This window comes from Malurus melanocephalus, unplaced genomic scaffold (genome assembly GCF_030028575.1).
Source record: "Malurus melanocephalus ecotype Western Australia unplaced genomic scaffold, MMel_1.1 scaffold_435, whole genome shotgun sequence".
In the NCBI taxonomy this organism is placed as follows: Eukaryota; Metazoa; Chordata; class Aves; order Passeriformes; family Maluridae; genus Malurus; species Malurus melanocephalus.
This window is the reverse complement of record NW_026623667.1, coordinates 553,550-572,246: the sequence shown is the minus strand read 5'-3', so window position 1 is coordinate 572,246 and position 18,697 is coordinate 553,550. Positions and strand designations below refer to the sequence as shown.

The following is an 18,697-nucleotide window of genomic DNA, read 5'->3' as shown; positions in this document are numbered from 1 at the left end:
CTGCACATGGCTCAAAGCAGCAGCGGTGGGATGTGCTAACGCCTTAATCACTCACAGCACCGCGATGGAGACAGGCACGACCAAAACCCAGCGAAAACTGCRGCAGAAGATGAAAAGCTGATTTAATTAGAATGAGATAATGCAATTTCCTAGTTGACCAGAGCACCAGAGACGGCCAAGTTGAAGCCAGACCTGGCTGAAGTTTCAGTGAAACGAGAGTTGCAGAATATGCAGTTTCACCAGACTCAGGATGCTCTGCGAAACTGTGACAAGCTTGTTTGAAAAGTGTGAAAGAGCCTTGGAAATGTCAAAGGATTTCAGCACCTTCTGGAGGCTGCTGGATATTTCATTCGGAAGATGCTAATTTCATTCTTTCTGGTACTACATGATAGTAAGTTGCTTGTAACTTGAGCAGGTTCTCAATGCTTCTCTGTCACAGGACTAGTGACTGAATTGTGCCCCTCACAGCAACTGGGAAGTTTAAAATAAATACTTCCCAATGCTTTGAGAAGCGCAACAGGAGGAAAAACATTACAATACACTGTTTTTATCACCTGCTGAGAGTGAAAAGGAGCAAATCTGCCTCACCTTGTCCTGTGACATTCACTGGTTAGGATCACCGGGTAGCTCTGGTCTCTGCTACCTGCTAAAGGCTAGTCCAGCCTGCTGAGAGTGCAGGATGGGAAGGACTAAAGAGACATTTACAGCAGCTCTGCGCTGCTGTGCCACACCACAAGCAGCACCAGCAAAGTGATTTTTTACCTCTTGTTTCCCCAGGTTTCCTATTTAGAAACAAGTGACAGAGAACACACTCACCCAGYGTCCGACGTCCATCAGCTGTTACAGACATTTTCATCTCACCTGCTGCTCAGATCCTCAGCCAGCAGGACCAGCCAGCAGAATTACCCCTAAAACTGCCTTTAATAGAAGTTTACAACTTYCCCACAGGGCCACTGCTGCCTCTGATGCTTCTCACTCCCCGTTCCAGCTGCTCCTCCGTCCCACTGCTGCTACTGAGAGCTTTGCATTATTCGTTGCAGGAATCAGAGCCCTTCCAAATTGTGGCTACAAGTTGTGCAAATAAGGAGAGCATCCCCTTTGGTTGGTACCAAATCCACCCGCCAGGCTCCAGCCGAGACAGGCAAATCCTAATCCAAAAACTCAAGAAAAAAACCACAATGCATGTAAATTTAATAATAACAGTAATAATAAACGGGGGGGAAAGGCGTCTCTAAAACAAAAAAAAAAAACTACATTACCCACAATTCACGGACATGTGGGAGGAAATGCTGTTTTTTTGCAAAGGAGGTTTAGCTTCAACAGCTGCAGTTTAAAAGCGAAATACAGGGGGAGGGATGGGACTGGGCGAAGGAGGGAGGACAGGGCGGCGGGGGTTGCGGGGGGGCCCGGACCCGCAGCCGGTGCCGCTGGGGCCGGGAGAGCCACGGGCATGCGGCGCTCCCTGCCCGGGCAGCCGGCGGCATCGGCCGGGCACGCCCGGGGGCACCGAGGGGCTGCCAGCGAGTTTCTGCAAAGTTTGACCCCGTTGCCTTTTTGATGCTGCGGCGGCGAGCGGAGCCGGAGCCCCCCCGCGCCCCCCCGCTCCCCCGGCGAGCCTGAGAGCCCGGACCGGCGCCGTCCCCGGGTGCATGAATGTATTGCGGGAGAGGAAGCCTGCGGCAGCCGGGAGGCGGAGGCACCGATCCTGCTCCGCTCACCTCCCCGGGCAGCCAGCAAAGAGGCGAAAGGAAAAAAAAAAAMCCCAGCGAGAGAAGSAGCCTCCCCCGCGCCCCGCGCCGCTGCTCGCCCCCGCAGCGCAGGAGCCGGGGCTCGGCGGCGCGGCCGGGGCTCGGCGCGGCTCCCCGGGATGCTGTGACGCCCTGCGGGGCCCACGCGTGTGCGGGGCAGCCCCGCCGCCCGCCCATGAGCCCCGCCGGCTGAGCCACAGCCGGCTCGCCCGGGAGCGGCGGCAGCAGCGGCGGCAGGAGCGGCAGCAGCAGGAGGAGGAGGAGGAGGAGGAGGAGGAGGAGGAGGAGGAGGGGGGGGGCCGGCGCCCCCCGGGCCGGTGCGTGGCGGGGGATGTCACGGGCGGCGGTTCCGCGGCGCTGAGCGGGCGCGGAGCGGCGCGGCCCCGGCGGGCGCGGGGGAGGCTCCATCGCCGCCTGCCCCGCTGCGCTCCCGGAGCCGCCGGCCCCACCGGCACCGCCGTCGCTTCCCTCTGCGTCCGGCTATTTCTAAGGAGAAGAAAAAAAAAATAAATTTTAATCCCAAAAGCCCAGACATCGTTGGCGGAGGAGCCTCCAGAATCGGAGATTTGGCGACTTTTTGCATTTTTCAGCCGTCGTTTCTTTCTGTTATTATTGTAATTTTGTGCGAAAGGAAGTTATGAACAACTGCAAGTCAGGAAGTGGAAATCCACACCGGTTGTGACAAGCTGGGGCTAAAAACTATTTCATTATTTATATAGATGTGTCTATCAACATTCTGCTTTTCATCCAAAGAATAAAGGGAAATACCGGCTAGTCCTATGTTTGACTGTGAATGACAGACTGCATCTGAGCAAAGGAAGGACTAAATATATATCAGCTAAGAACACCACCGATATTTATTGAACTCAAGAGACTTTTTTTTAACCCAAAGACTGTGTGAGCAAGAGATTTAATGGGTCATTAAAAGGGGAAAAAATTTTAAAGGCCCTTTTGCTTCTGAAGCGCAGCTAACCTCAAAAATAGAAGCAGTATTTGTAAGACAGATATTCAAATTAAGGCTTTACACGATGCATTTTCTATCCTATGGATATCAGTTTTGAAATTACAAACCAAGAAGATCTGTAATTGATCTAGCACCAGATAATTTCAATGCCTAATATTCCCCAGGATTGCTGGAGTACTCTAGGAGCTACGTCGGACTGTACTCGGGGTATGCCATGGGCTGTATTCAGAGTATTAGCTGCAAATCCAAAGTTTTCCGGGAAAGTATTTCGGTGATTGAAGTCAAAGCCTCCATTGATCCCATTCCCACCAGCATTGACGAGTCCTCCAGCGTGGTCCTGCGCTACCGGACCCCTCATTTCCGAGCCTCTGCGCAAGTGTTGGTGCCCCCTCTTCCCAAGAAGGAGACCTGGATCGTGGGCTGGATCCAGGCTTGCAGCCACATGGAATTTTACAATCACTACGGGGAACAGGGAATGTAAGTATTCCTGAGAGTGTGTCCGGGTGTCTTTGCCTAGCGGGAAGAGGGAGCGGGAGGATCGTGGCCTGGTTGGGGAATAGTGGATTGAGCCAAAAATTATAATCTATGTTTAAAAACCCAGCCCCTCTGAAACTTATCAGGACTTTCTCATGTGTTTAAAATACAGGAGAGCTTATCCCTGCCCTTTTAAAGGAGTGGGTGTTCTTCTCTTCGAATGGGAATTTGCCCAAACCCCAACCAAACCCCACTGGTTCTGGTAGGAACCCAAAAGCAACTCTATTTCACAACAGCTTTTGGAGATCCTGAAACCCCAGGGCAGCCCTGCCACGACAGACACCCCTGCTTTAATCTGTGTTTGACTTGGGTGGTTCTCCTGACCTCCAGCTCCTCTTGCCTGCATCCCTCCCCATCCCAAAAGTGCTCATCGGGGAGCCCCAGGGAAAGCCGAGGGCTGACACTTGTGGCACGGAGCCGTCCCTGCTGTGCTGTGCTGTGCTGCTGCTGCAGTGAGCCGTGGCTGGCAGCTCGGTAGCCCACCAGCTCTGGGAGCTCGTTGAACGTCACAGGAGGAATCCTGCTTGCTTTGCCCACSGTAGCAGGCAGCCCACAGGGAAAGCACAAGCTGGATTTAACCCGCTGCTAATGAAACCATCTGCATCACCTTGGAGCAGGGCGCAAATTTCACGTTACTCTCCTTCTGGGTAATGTGAAAGGGAACATATAGGAATATATGTGAGGGGGGAGGAATCCAAGGGGCTGTTTGCTCACCAAAAATCCCCGTGTTACTGGTCAGACAGTCATGGTGAGACAGGAATGAGTCGAACTGGAATGCCACCTCCCTGCTGAGAAAAGTCATCTCTCCCCAGTCCCCCACCAGCTTGTTCTCCAAACGTTGCAGGTTTTGGCCCASAGCTCAATCAGCCCCAGCACCGATCCCCAAACGCCTGCACACAGCAATTGTGCATCTCACGGTGCAGGTTCACGGTGCAGCAGCGATGTGTCTGTCCGGCCGCGGGGACACACAGAGCACAGCCAGCGCTGGCAGATGGGTCAGCGGCTGCAGGCGCTGCTGCTGCCCGGTCCCTGGGGGCAGGGGAGGAAGGACGGGGAGGTCAGCGCTCAGCAATCCTCTGCCTCCTCATCCCCAGTGCCCCGAGCCGGAGCGATGCTGCCTCAGCCCCCCGAGGGTCAGCCTGGGCGGCTTAAAAAATCCCCGAATGAGGAGTGTGGAGGGAGGAGGGGGGCACGGGGAGAGCAGGACAAGCCGTGACCTTACACAGCGCCTTCCTGAACATCTGCACGCACAGCCCGGCCCTYYTTCCATCCTTCCMTCCTTCCCTYCCCGCCGGGGACACGGGTTCAGCATCTCAGGGCTGGAGATGCGCGCCCGAGGCAAGGGCACGGCAGGAGCAGCCCGAAGCGACAGCTGCCCCCGCTCCTGTCCCCGTGTCCCCTCTCTGCTCCAGCAGAAAGTGCCTTGAGAAGCAAACTGGCACCTGGCAAACACCAGCAGTGCAGAGCGGCTGATTTGGATTCGAAAAGTACTCAGAGCAGGCCCAGAATCTGTGGGCTTTTTGGCTCCCACAGCATCTTTAGCAAGGACAATTTGTTGCTCAGATGTTCCCAATTCCAGGCCTTTGGGATTTGCATGTGTAATTCTCAGGCTCGTTTAGGAATCCTGTCTTTAGCGACCAGCTGCAAAGGAAAATAGAGAAGTCCACTGAATTTAAATGCAGCTCGGATGCACTGAAATAGAGAGGACTGGGCACAGAGTGATGCTGCTGGTGCTGCAAACCACAGCATGGCCTTTTCTTTCCCTGCACCTGAGTTTCCCTGTTTTAAAATGAGGATTTGGTACAGTCTGCCCTTGCTGGAATGCTTTGGGACAAAAAAAAAAAAATAATAGGAGTATCTAGTAGCTAGTGCTGTAAACAGGTAGAGTTAAACACTGCAGCTATGTATGAGAGCTTTTAGCCAGAAAATCGTGGAAACAAAGATTTTTCCCTAGGAGATTCATTGACATTTAACTGATTTAAAAAAAAAAAAAAGTTACCCAAACACAAGCAGGAATTGGTCTGTTCCTGCACTCTCTTTCTATAGACTCGTTGCTATCTGAAGGCTATAAATAAAGGCATTTAGGAGGAAAGGCCTCTTCAATGCCATTGAAACATGGGCTTGGAGGGTTTTTACAGAGAGAGAGACAGGACACAAACCTGAGGGAAAGGATGGGGCAAGGCTTTAGCTGGTGTAACTCTTGTAATCCCAGTGACCTCCACAGAGCTGCATCGATTGATGCCAACTGAGTATTTGTCCCAACTTTCCATGGTCRGGAGAGGCTGCTGCCACATCCGTGGTTTTAATCCTTGCGGTGACCAGCAAACAAAAAAACCCCAAATAATCAAAAACCAGTCAGCCAACTGAAGCACCAATACTTACAGCAGGCTTTGGATTAATTTTTCACTTCTCTGCTGGGAAGTTGTTAGCTGTGCATAAGCTGGCCATTACATTGGGGATGGAAACAGCTGAGAAATACTGGAGCAGATGGAGCTGTGCATAATGCTGCTATAGGGATGGGAGCTGCACTGGGGATAATTTAGACACGCACGTTTAAAGTGGCACTGACAATTTTGGGGCTAAATGCAGCATTTTGAGATGTAAAGGGGAAGAATTAAAACTCAGATAACACATAAGCGCTGGCATTGCTTTGCATGTGAGGCAGTAGATGCTGCAGGGAACRTGGAAACCACCACGTGAGGATGTGGATGTGCTCTCTGGCCCCTCCATGTGCAGAATTGGGACAATCTCCTGTGCACCCCATGCTGGTATTGCCTCTCCTGCCATGCAGGATTTTCCCCTTGTCCTTAGGGAATGGTGTTTSTGTGCAGAGGGAGGCACCAGGGTCAGGCCAGAGCTGTGGCCTGGGCAGGAGCAGCTGGAGCAGGTCCCTGCTGGCATCTCCTGCTGCTTTGTGCACCTTTGTGTCAGCTGCTGGGCCGTGCTGGAATGGCATCATCCAGCCTCCTTCATCTCCATGGAGATGTGCAAGAAGCCGTGCAGATGGAGATATGCAAAAGAGAGAGATAAATAAATTGGAGTTGGAATATGATCAGCCAAGAASCTGGAAAAGTTTCAGGAGGATGTTTCTCCCCCCTGGAAGGCCCGATGGGGCACTTGCATCATTACATCATCACTTTGTCTTACCAGGCATCGCTCCCTGGTGAGATTAAATCTTCCATGCCCTGCAGCAGGTACACAATGAACTCAACTTGTCAWGAGAATAAACCCCCAGTCCCCAGGAGGGAGGACACAATCAAAATTCACCAAAAAAAACCACAAGGCTGTCTTCTCCAATGGCAGTGAAGGGAGGTCAGTTCACGGTGGGAATTCACCCCTCCAGGGATTTAGAGGAAAATGTTTTGCTGCCCTGGAATGGCCCCTGACTCTCACCTGTGCTGTGAGCACCCAGGTTGTCCAGTCAGCCTTGAGCCCACTGCCCTGAACCAGCAGGAATTGTTCCCTTTCTCCTAATTCCAGTTTTGTGCTGCTCCCTGACTCAGCCACTGCCTCTGGTTCAAGAGATGAGGCAGAAACAGGCTGGAGGAAGAGGGACCACAGCAGCACAGCTCTGTCAGCCAGGGAACAACATCTTAAATTTCCTTCCTGCTCTTTGCTCTAACCCTGCCTTGACTTGCCTGACGTGCTGGAGTAGGTGAGAGAGGCAYGGTGAAGGAGAATTTAAAATGAAGCAGCTCTGGCTATCAGGTTTTCTTGCTCTCAGTGAACCCCAGCACACACCAGTGGTGGAGGGAGGCAGGAGCAGGGATGTGAAATGCCTGAGACAGAATTTCAGTGCATCCACACATGGCCCTGGTACCTGCACAGGGCAGAGGCTGCATCCCAGGGGGATGCTGGGCAGGAAGGTGCTGGGAAGCASCAGGTTATGAAAGTCCATCTGGCCTGGCACTAATTAGGAGCTGGCTTTAAGCAATTGGAGCAGAGGATGCAATAATGCCTGTCTGAAAAGGTTAACTGGATGTGGCCACGCTGCTGGGTGCCCAGAGTGGAGGCTGCTGYGCTGGGTTTGCTGCCATTGCCCTGGTGGGTGCTGTGGGACTGACATCTGGGAGCTCAGGATGAGCTGGGGGATTCGTTCTGTTTGACAGAATAGGAAGGAAAATGTCTTGAGTGAGGACTAGGAAGCGAAAACCTACATAAAGCTGCTCGGCTGTCAGCAGCAGGGCTCTGGTTGTACCACAAGAAATAGCTCCAAGTTCCTTCTGGTAGCAAGAAGACATTTGTTAAGAGAGGTTTCTTGGCAGCTCCAGTCTCTGGTGATGCCCAGACTGACTCTGAAGGTTTCAGAAGAGGCAGAAACAGGCTTGTCAGTGTTGCAAGCCAGAACCAACTGATCTTGGAGCTGATSAGTGAATCCACGAAACCAGATAGCTTTGGTTTCTTTTCATGCCTCTTTCCTGCTATTGTCAGCAAAGTGTTTACTGGGCACTTTCTGGTCTCTCCTTGGCTCGACACTACCACAGAAAGATGCTGATGCAGCCAAAGATCATTCCACAGCATTCTTTCCAAAATCATCCAGTTGTTGGCATATTATTTAATGTGGACACGCTCTGCAGGCAGAGGCTGCCAGCCTGGCTGGCACAGGGGCTTTGCTGTAGCACCAGGCAGAGCAGCCTCTGCCCTGCTCCAGTCATGGGATCATCATGAGGCCTCRTTTCTCTGCACATTCCCAGCTGTGCAGATGCAGCCTGGTGCTTTTGAAACCCTGGGGTTAACCACACTGGCTCGAATTAGGCACAGCGTGCTCTGTGATGAAACACAGGCTGGTTTCTCCTTCCCCATTCCTGCCCACGCCTTTCCTCAGCCTGGGTGCTCTCCTGGGCCACCCTGAGCCCAGCCAGGCTCAGCTTTGYCTGGGGATGCTGCAGGCTCTGCAGGCACCATCCTGCCTCCAGCATCCATCTTTTTGCTCTTGTTTAAACCCTGGGCAAACCTTGAGRAGTTCCTGCAGTTCCATACTGACCTGGAGCACTGGGAATGAAGAGGGCCTGCATTTACTGAGGATAGTCTGCCAGATTCTCCTGCCATTCACCCACCAGGCTCTGATSTGGAGCTGCCCAGGGGGGTTATCACCCTCTGTAGCATCTCAGCACCCAGGCTGGCACCTCRGTACCTGCAGAGATGCTGTGGCTGCTCCACGCCTGTCACAGAGTCAGCCTCGGGGACACTGTCACATCTCATCCCTGGGTCACAGCCAAGCTGAGTACCAGCCACTGTCTGAACAGAAAGTAATCCTAAACCAGCTGCTGAAAGGGAGAGAAGAGCCCCCAGACGGGGTCTTGGAGCTGGGCTGTGCAGTGGGGAGGGGTGGGGGCTGCAGAGCTCGATCTCTGCTCTGCTCATCCATCGGGGAGGGCTGGGTCACCCAGCATCCCCAGAACCCTCCCAAAGCCTTCCCAGAGCCCTCCCAGAGCCCTCCCAGAGCCTTCCCAGAGCCTTCCCAAAGCCTTCCCCTACTCAGCTCTGCCTGAAGAGCTTGAAGGAGGGGTGGTGAGCCAGGATGACTCTGGTTTGCAGCGCAGAGCATACAAACATCTCTGCAGTGCTCAAGGGTCCTGGCAGGACTGCTCAGGGATCTCCTTTTGGCTGCCTTCACTAAAAATTTTCTTCCAGGGAAAGGACTCCCTCTGCCTGCTGGCGATGAGCTCAGGAGGAAGGGATTGCTGCAGCTGCGGTGCCGTGGCTGACAGCAGCCTGTAAATCTGTGCAGGGAGATGTTGTGCTTGCATAACCCCTGATCCTGCGGCTTGGAGCATCCCTGCATCCCCTGGTCCTGCTGCTCACAGCATCCCTGCAACCCTGCATCCCTGCATCCCCTGGTCCTGCTGCTCCCTGCATCCCTGCATCCCCTGGTCCTGTGGCTCACAGCATCCCTGCATCCCCTGATCCTTCTGCTCCCTGCATCCCTGCATCCCTTGATCCTTCTGCTCAGAGCATCCCTGCATCCCTTGATCCTTCTGCTCAGAGCATCCTGCATCCCCTGGTCCTGCTGCTCCCTGCATCCCTGCATCCCCTGGTCCTGCTGCTCCCTGCATCCCTGCATCCCCTGGTCCTGCTGCTCCCTGCATCCCTGCATCCCCTGATCCTTCTGCTCCCTGCATCCCTGCATCCCCTGATCCTGCTGCTCCCAGCATCCCAGCATCCCTGCTTCCCCTGGTCCTGTGGCTCAGAGCATCCCTGCACCCCCAGGGCACTCCTGTCTCGCACTTCATCTCCCACAGAGATGTTTGCCAGGACCCTCTGCTTGCATGGAAAAAAGATAAATTGGGCCTTTAAATCCCCCCCCAGTATCCTCTAGCCAGAGCCAGACAAGCTAAGTGCTGAACGATCCAGCGGGTACAAACACGGCGGCACTTCACGGTCATTAACTAATTAACAGTCAAAACAGCCTTATGAGAYGGCCACATCAGTGCTGGCCAGAGCAGCTCATCCCAAAGCCGTGCAAGAGCTGGCCAGGCTGGTGAATACCCCCAGCCACAGCCTCCTCTGCAATCAAGGGGCTATTTTCGGCTGCAGCACTGCATTTATGAGAGGCTTGGACAGTCACTGTGACCCTGCCCAGCCTCAGGGCGTCCCCTCTGTGTCTCTCCCAGATAAATCATGTCCCGTGTCCCAGCCTGCAGCAGGGAGCCACCAGCCCTGGAGCACAGCCAGTCCCACGGCAGGGTCAATGCAAACTCCACTGCTGCTGCCACCCWGTCCCTTCTGCCACCTCCATGGCTGGGACACCATCCCTGGGTGGTGGGGAGTGCTGATTCATGAGCAGCAGGGAGAAGATACACGAGAGCCACCTCTAAAAGCCAGCCTGGCTKTTAAAGACTGTCCTTAAAACCCTTGGTGTGCACGGAACAAGTGATTTGTGGTTGTGTCCTCTTAGTGTAAACACCCAACGCTTCTTCCGAGACATTTACAGCAGTTTGCTTCTATTGGCAAACCTAATCTTAAAAATTAAATTGGAAGTTCATGAAAAACCCACTCCCAAGCTGTGCATCAGCAGTGCAAGGTGACAGGGGACTGTTTTCAGTTTCCATTCTTGCTGCACACACTGACCTTGCTGTCCCTCTCACAGGTGAGCGGCGCAGGCAGTTTCACGACCTGGGGCTCTCTGATTACTGTAACACCATCCCCAGCCCTGAGCTGCTGTGCAGCCCTCGAGCTGGGTCCTTCCAAGGGCTGCAGGAGGATGGGTTACACCTCCAGCACCAGGCAGACAGGGGGAGGGACAATGGCTCCTCCAGAGAGAAATTTAGGGGATGAGCGGATTGAGAGAAGGATGCTTTTAATGATGAGCTCTTCGAGCTGRGTGGCACAGAGGGCACAAATTSYAGTAAAAGCTGGAGAGGGAATGCACCCACAGCTCCTCCCTCTCCTTTCTAAAGTCYGGCAKGTTTCTAAATTAATTAATTAACGCRTTATCCATAATTTGCTATTRATTATGGCAGGTCGAGCTGGGAGCTTCCAGATCTACTGGACGGTAAAATCCAGGCCATCAGCGACTCAGAYGGAGTGAACTATCCCTGGTACGGGAACACCACGGAAACCTGCACCATCGTGGGGCCCACCAAGAAGGAGTCCAAGTTCAACATCAGCATGAACGACAACTTCTACCCGAGCGTGACGTGGGCGGTGCCCGTCAGCGACAGCAACGTGGCCAAGCTCACGAGCATCCACCGCGACCAGAGCTTCACCACCTGGCTGGTGGCCACCAACACGGCCACCAACGAGATGGTGACCTTGCAGACTATCAAATGGCGCATGAGGCTGGGCATCGAGGTGAACCCCAGCAGGCCCCTGGGGCAGCGTGCCAAGCTGCAGGAGCCCTCTGCTCAAGAGCAGCCCCAGGTCCTCAGCAAGAATGAGCCAATACCACCCAGTGCCCTTGTCAAACCCAATGCCAATGATGCTCAGGTACTCATGTGGAGGCCAAAGGAYGGACCACCACTCGTGGTGATACCCCCCAAACATCGATAATACACGCCTGGCGTCCCGGCACCGAAAGGGAGAACACTCAACCCGAAGCGAAACAATCACTTAGGTATTAGGATACACACGTATAATCTGAGCGAAATCAAAATGCACTTTGTATTCATTCAACAAATGCAACCATTCTACCTTCTCCCATTGGGACGGATTTCACTGTGCTAAAGCTAAAGAGGAGACCTTGGACTGGGTCTGTCTCGTCACTGGATTCCTAAGGGAAGAAACTAACACTGATGTCTACCCTAGAGCTTTTATTTTTTTTCTTCCCTACTTTAGTTCCCGTTTGAACTTCAGTCTCATTAGCTTGCCCAGAACTGCCCAGAACAATAAGAATATTTTATTTGGGATTTTAAGAATATTTTTTTTTGTTTTGGTTGAGAACAAAACAAGTTCCTGGAGCAAAAAGTTGACTATTTAAGATAAGGTATTTTTTTTTTAAGCTGTAAGGTTCTGAGTTGCAAATCCAAGTCATGCGGCCTTATGTAGACTTTGCTTTGCATTGCCAAACTTTTGCCTTAAAGCTACATTTGAATAAAAAACCAACAAAAACACCACCAGGCAGAATGTCCTTTCTACAGAATTTTGGAGAAAAAGTTTTGGAACGAAGTAATAGATTGTCAGCGTGTCACGGGCTGATGGATGAAAAGGGCATGGAATTGGAAGAAGCAAGAAAATCTTCCTCTTTTTAAACCCTGGAACAAGGAAGCACGGAAATAATCTCAGTTTCAAARCAATGCAAATAACAAACCTGCTGTCGGATGGCTCTCGAGGGGGAGCTCCCAGGACACCTCCCTGCCTTGCAGGAGGGCTCAGGAGCTCCTTGTGCTGCTCRCCCGTGGTGATCTCAGCCTCCCGTTAGCAGTTCAGTGTGGAATGACCTCACAGCTGGRATTGTGGCCCTGGAGTCAACACCAGGCGAGGGGGGGATGTCCCACTGGGTTTGTCTTTRGGACACACAGATGTTTAAACCCCACAGTGTCACCTTCTTGTGGGTAAGAGCCGAGGGCTCCTGTGCCTGCTGCTGTTGGGTGAAGCTCTGCTGCCCCTTGGCCCAGGAAATCCCAGTGACGGTGCTGTACGAAGAGCAGGACATGAAAAGGATCCTTCTGAAGTCACTGGAGACTCACAGGTGCCAGCCAGGGCAGATTTTACCCACCAAGGTTACCCAGCAAGATCTGGAGCCCAGGAGCAGCCAYGTCTGAAAACCACAGGCACCCATTCCTGGCAAACACAACAGCCAGAGCCAGGGAAAACTCCTCCTCCTGGGGTAATAAATCACATCGGGATTCATGGATGATTTTCTTCCCAATGACCTCACTCTGTACCTGAATGAGGCACAGACAGACCGTGACACCGTTCCTGTCTGTCCTGGCACAAACATCCATCGTAGCAAAGGGTAACACGGGAAGGTGCARGCAGGGCAACACCTGAGCCTCGGGCGTGGATCCTCAGTGAGGAAGGAGCATTTGGAGGAGGAGGTGAAACCTGCAGGTTTTAATAAGGGCCAGATGGCTTCTGAGATAACCAGCTGCTCTTCTGCAGAGGAGGGTAATGCAGAGGAGCCGTTTGAACGGGGGGATGGCTCTGAAGGCAGAGGAAGTTGTGCAGTAGAGGTGGCATCTGGAGGCCAGGGCACACGATGGGGAGCAGAGGATCTGCTCCAGCACATGGCCCGAGGCAGAGCACTTCCCTCTGCAGCTCCTTCCCCCAGAAAACATTTCTTCCTCCTATTAACAACTTGCCTCAAGAGCTGGGACTGAGGGGAGTTCCGCGTGCCAGGTACAAGCCTGGCCCTGCTGAGCTGGTCTGAACAGGCCTCCCAGCCCCACACACGCTGCTCAAAAGGCTCTCCCCTCGGAGAGGCACCAGTTAGCTGCTATTCCCACCCTCATCTTCCAYGTGGGACCTTACCAGCAAGAAATTCTCCTTCCTCACTTCTCCACAGCCACACCACCTACTTGGGCACCAGGTTCAGCATCAGCCCCTGCCCAGGGAACACAGACCCAGAAGTTGTGACCCCCACCAAGRCAGCCTCAAACCAGCAAACAAGGATCCTGGGGCCCTGCAGCCATTCCCCTGTCTCCAGGGGAGCCCACCCTCCTCCATCCAGTGGCTTTCAGAGAAGCTCAGCCACGGAGCTGCTCCGTTCCACRAGCAGATCTCCACGGTGGGAACGACTTGCAAACGACTGGGCTGGATCAACCCCAAATCCACAAGCCAAAGGGTGCCTAAATCTCGGCTTTGGGACTATAAAGGATGAAGCTAGGGAGACTTGGACTTGCACAGTCACTCTCTGTATTAAACTCCGTTTTCTTAYCTGGACTCAGATCCAACTATAGCTCTACTGGCACAGCCCTTTGGGACTTGTCTGTATTTTCTCCGAGGCAATACATGCAGAAGAGGACAAACTGTGAGCTGTGGGTGAATAGCTGATCATGCTCTCACGCATCTCGGCTGCTGCTGAGCCCCACGGGTGGGAGCAGAAGGGGGATTTGTGTCTGGTATTCACTTTGTCTCCAGGTGCTGAGTACTTACAGTTCTCACTGATGTCAGCATGGGTCGAAGGAATCGGACCCAGTTGTCTTAATTAGCTGCACGAAGGAATTCCAAGGAAAGATTTCTTCTCAGTCACCAAAAACCACATTCAGGGAACACCTACGTCCTTTTCCACTTAGCTTTGTGTTGGACTTAGTGCATTAAGTAAATCTGGTTCCTCCTATTCCCTCTACCTGGTGGACTGGATACATCCATGCAATTCGATAGTAACCTCCTGGCTAACTTGTCCTGTTGCACTGAACGGACCCAGCTAAGCAGTAAATATGAAATTCAGATTTCACGTCGGGGTCGGCTTTGCATGGACTTCTCCCTTCCCAAAGAATGCCTTTATCCCGTGCCTAGGTCGAAACGTGCCCCTCCACCTCCATTTGCGTCACCAGACATGGCACACAGAGTGATGCTGCCTCTTCTGAGATTCCATGCGTTGTGATTAAAAGTGATGTTTTTTCCAATGCTGCTTTGTTACAAAACTGAGGGGGACAGGTTGTTTATATCAGGAAGGATGGCTGGAAGTGACAGAGGGTTTGTTTTGGTTAATGGCCCAGTGGTTAGAACAGGGACTGACAGAGTCCCAGTGGGGATTCAAATGTCTGGGGACCTAGGGCAGAGTGGTAAAAATGAGCAGAGGTAAATCGAGCTCCTTCTCTGGCAGCTTTTTGCAGAACCAGGAACACACAGAGGATACACGGAGAAGGTGTTGGGGCACGGACACGGGATACACGGACGAACGTGAGCGTGTCTCTGCCTCGCCCTTCCCATCACTGATGCWCTCAGCTCTTTACAGACCCAAACCCGCACACGGGCCCAGCCTGACCATCCCTGGCAAAGCCCCGGGGTGGGAAGCAGCCCTGGCCCAAACCCTGACCTGCACCCAGGGCCGGGCAGGGGCTGCCGGGCACGGCCAACGCGGGTCACGGACCTTGCGGTTCTCCTTTCCCATCCCTGACACCGAAATGAGCGTGGAGAGAGAGGGGCAGCCCCTCGGGGAGCCAGTGCAGACCCTCAGCAGCCTTGGGGAGGGGTGGATTCCTGTGGAGCCGGTGCAAGGCTGGGTCCAGCCCGGGGCGAAAGCAGCGCTCGTCCCTCCCGCCCCGGCTCCCGGCGCAGSAATAAGAATCGTCCTTGGTCTTGCAGAGATACTGTGAAAAAAAAAAAAAATAAACCAAGATGTACCGAGTCTGGACACTTACAGAGATGTAAAAAACAAAACCCTGCTTTTATAACAGAGAAATAAAGTGAAATTTTCAAACGCGTCTGCCTGGAGTGGTTTGGGCGGTGGCTGTTTTTAAACAAATGGCTCTGCGCTCACGTTTCGAGGCAGCGATAAACACCCGATCTACCAGCASTTCTCTCTCCGTGTCAGCTCTGGGGCTTCAGCAGACGGAGCCAGGAGGTTTCTGGTGAAAAACACCAGCCAACATCCTGCGATTTTCATCASCAGGCTGCTGCATGGCCGGAGCCGGGCTGGTCGGAGCAGGCTCAGCTTCCGCACACTTTGGTTTCCTGACACCGTKTGCTTATTTAGCAAAAGCGGGGTCAGATGTTGGCTGTAAAGACCCCATCTGGAGAGAGGCAGCAGCGCAGAGCCCTGGGCACAGGAGAGGGTAAAAGCTGCTGCCGTCCCCGCCTGGTTTTCAACCACCACCTGTATTCATTCCTTTCCATTCATTATCCACTAGCCCCACCCCGAAAATTTTCGCGTTTAGGTTTTGTTTGCTTTCCAGTAAAGTGCTGACATGAGTCGGGGAGAGCAGGGGGTGCCAGCACAGCTCCACTGCCGATCCCTTAAATCCACACTGGCACCTTCCATCCCTGTGCTCCAGCCCGACCCCACTGCAGGCTCCGTCCCACCGGCTCTGCCTAAGCAAGACACAAGTTTCTCCTTCTGACTTTATTTTTTTTTTTGGTCTTTCGGAAGTTTTGCTGCTTTGTGATCCAGCCGGCAAAGCGGCATCAAAGCTTCTGCAAAAAGCACCAGAGCAAAGAGCTGCTCCGTCTGCTGTGGCAGTGACACAAACACGAGCGCAGGAGAGGAGGAGGAGGAGGACGAGGAAGGAAACTCCCGGCTCGAGAAAAGGAATGCGCAGGGATGGAGCYTGAGCAGGGGAGAGGACAGATTCTGAGTGGGATTCCTTTCCACAGTGGAAACACTCCAGCCTCATCTGTTGATAGCAGGTTAAATTTAGATGTCCCAGTTTTGGAGGGAGGGAGGGAGGGGTGGGGAGGGGACACCAGCCAGCTCACAGCTGCTGTGGTGAGATCCCGAAAAAGCCCAGAGCGCCCGGTCACTCCTGCACATGGACACTGGAAAAGCCCCTGCGAGGGAGGAGRAGGACGGAGGGAAGGTCAGGAGCTGCTGAACCCAGCGCAGCCTGACTGATGCTGGAGCCGTGCTGATGCTTCAGGTAACACCAATCCTTGACTGCAGCACCTTTCTAGCAGCTTTGTCCCTTGGCTTTGGGATTTTCTGAGCTCAGTTTTAAGCAGACTGAGGCAACAGTTCCTTCATTTGAAAAAAACCCCTCTGACCTCCACAGTTCCTGCTTGAAACTCTGCAGGGACTTCCCTCTGCTGATGCAAATCAGGTTTTGTTTCCTATTTCTTCTCTCTCACATCTCCTTAATCTGTTCATGTGCAGCAGCTGCAAATACTCATTTTATTCCCTCATGTTTTCACGTTTTAAAGCAAAACATTTTTAGYAATGCCCTGAAGAACCTTGAAGCACCTATTAAAAATAAAATAAAAATACAGTGCCTTGAGTTGACACATGATTAYAACACAGCTCCTCAAACAACCTGCACTGAGATTCCCAGGGCTGTCTTTAGCAACTTTAGTAAATTGGTTCCCACAAAGCTTTTGGTTACAGAGTCCTGGCAAAAAGGATTTCCCTGTGAAGGTGGTGAGGCTCTGRCACAGGYTGCCYASAGAAGCTGTGACAAAGTGTCCCTGAAGGTGTCCAAGGCCAGGTTGAACCTGGGATAGTGGAAGGKGTCCCTGCCCATGGCAGGGGGTGGGAACAAGGTGGGCTTTAAGGKSCCTTCCCCACCCAAACCATCCCATGATTCTGTGRAGAGCTCAGACATGGGAGAGCAGCACTGCAGGGTCAGGTCTGATCTACCATGATCCATAATTTTGGGGTGGTCCCACATTTCCCCCTCACTCTGCACCTGCAGAAATGCTCTGTGGGGAGCCCCGAGGGGGACTGCAGCACCCAGCTCTGAGAGAGGAGGGTGAGGGAGGGTCACTGCTCCTGTCCAGGCTGGGATGGCTCTGTGAGCAGGCAGGACTGCAGCCCTGAGCTTATCTCTGTGCAGGGAACACACGAGTCCYGCTGCAGGAYGGGCAGCACAGAGCCTGCAGGAGATAAGGGCGGGCAGGGGAAGGCCTGGCTCTGCAGCTCAGGACAGACACCATAGCTCAGAAGGAGCTTTGTGACCTGGGAGCTGCAGGAAAAGGAGTTGAGGAATGTGCTGAGCGTGACCACAGAGCCCCCAGGGAGCTGAGCCCACAGACACACAGGGGTGTGCACAGATGTGCTGGCACATCCCAGCTCATCCCTGCGAGAGGGACAATCACAAAGGTTGGAAAAGAACTCCCAARGTCATCGAGTCCAACCTTTGAGCAAACAGCCCCACACCAACTAAMCCAGAGCACTGAGAGCCTGCTCTCCATGGCTGCAGGATCCTGAAGCCTCATGGCTGTGAGGATAGGACAGGGCTGGACCCAGGGCTGCTCATCCCTGCGAGCCACAGCMGCCTCTTCCCAGCCCCTGGGGCTCCCCACGACATTTATCTAGGAACAAAACCTTCCCTGGCACTCCCAGCCCCGCTCATGCAGGATTATTTTTCCTTGTAAGCAATGCTGGAAGCAATGCACGAGGGAYGCATGAAAACTAAGAAGGGATAAATAAAATGTCACTTCAGCCTCCGAGCCTGGACTTGCACACAGCTGAGGGGAGGAGAGAGCTSTGCCCCAGAATGCTGGCAAGGACAGAGACCTGTGCCCTGATTCCTGGGCAAAGGGGTGGCAGCACAGGCAGTGTCACCTTTCCACAGCCTCACTCCCTGCTCCCAGCTTCTGGAGCAAGGGAAGGTTTTTTCAGTGCCTTTCCAATGTCCATCCCCTCTCCCAGGGATCCTGCTCACCCCTGAGGCTCACCCCATGGAGCTGAGCACCCTTCCTGCACAAGCTGATGTTGGGAGTGGGTTCTGGGCTGTCCCACGGAGCATTCCCAGGATTTTAGTCAGGGACATGGCAGCTCTGCCCCTGGCAGGAAGGCCATGAGGGACAGGCAAGGCAAGGGACAGAACCCTTGGGCTGATGATGAACTCCAGCCCTGCTGCCCCTTCCCAGCCTGAAAGCAGCCAGATGCCACCAGCATTTGTCCTCTGGTGGCCTCCACACTGCAGAACAGAAGGGCCAAAGGAATCATGTCCTGCCCTTCCCAGGAGACAGAATCAGACAGAGAGATATGGCCAAGATCACATTTTGGAAAACCAAGCATTATATAGCAAAAACCTTTCAAACACAAGATTTAAGTAATTCTTTTTTTCTACCTCTGTAACAAAGCTACAGTTTTGCCTTTTTCCTTCAGAAAAAAAAGCTCTTCTTTGTTGCTTTTTTTAGCCTTCAAGCAGAAATCCCTGTTTTGGTCTCCCCATGGGTTTGGGGGGATCCTGTCTCTGCCCACCACAGTGCCACCATCCCTGCCACAGCAGAGCACTGCCAGCACTTGGCGTCCCACTGCCTCGAGGCCACATGTGCTCTCAGGAGAGGGGAAAGAAAGTGTGCGCTTTCATTAGAAATAATTAAGACTTTGCCTTTGATAAAAGCCTTRGAAGGTTTCTGCTCACACTGAAACAGCAGAAAAAGAGAGGCACAGCCACATCAGCAC

The 18,697-nt window shown here is 53.2% G+C and overlaps 1 protein-coding gene across 1 annotated transcript; it reads left to right on the top strand.

The window, feature by feature from the left end:
* The first annotated feature begins 2,114 nt into the window (after positions 1-2,114).
* FAM78A (family with sequence similarity 78 member A) lies at positions 2,115-15,050 on the top strand. Its single transcript, XM_057380077.1, has 2 exons — positions 2,115-3,189; positions 10,710-15,050. Exons 1-2 carry the CDS (start codon positions 2,927-2,929, stop codon positions 11,236-11,238), a joined length of 792 nt encoding a protein of 263 aa, XP_057236060.1. The 5' UTR covers positions 2,115-2,926; the 3' UTR covers positions 11,239-15,050.
* Positions 15,051-18,697: the final 3,647 nt, after the last annotated feature.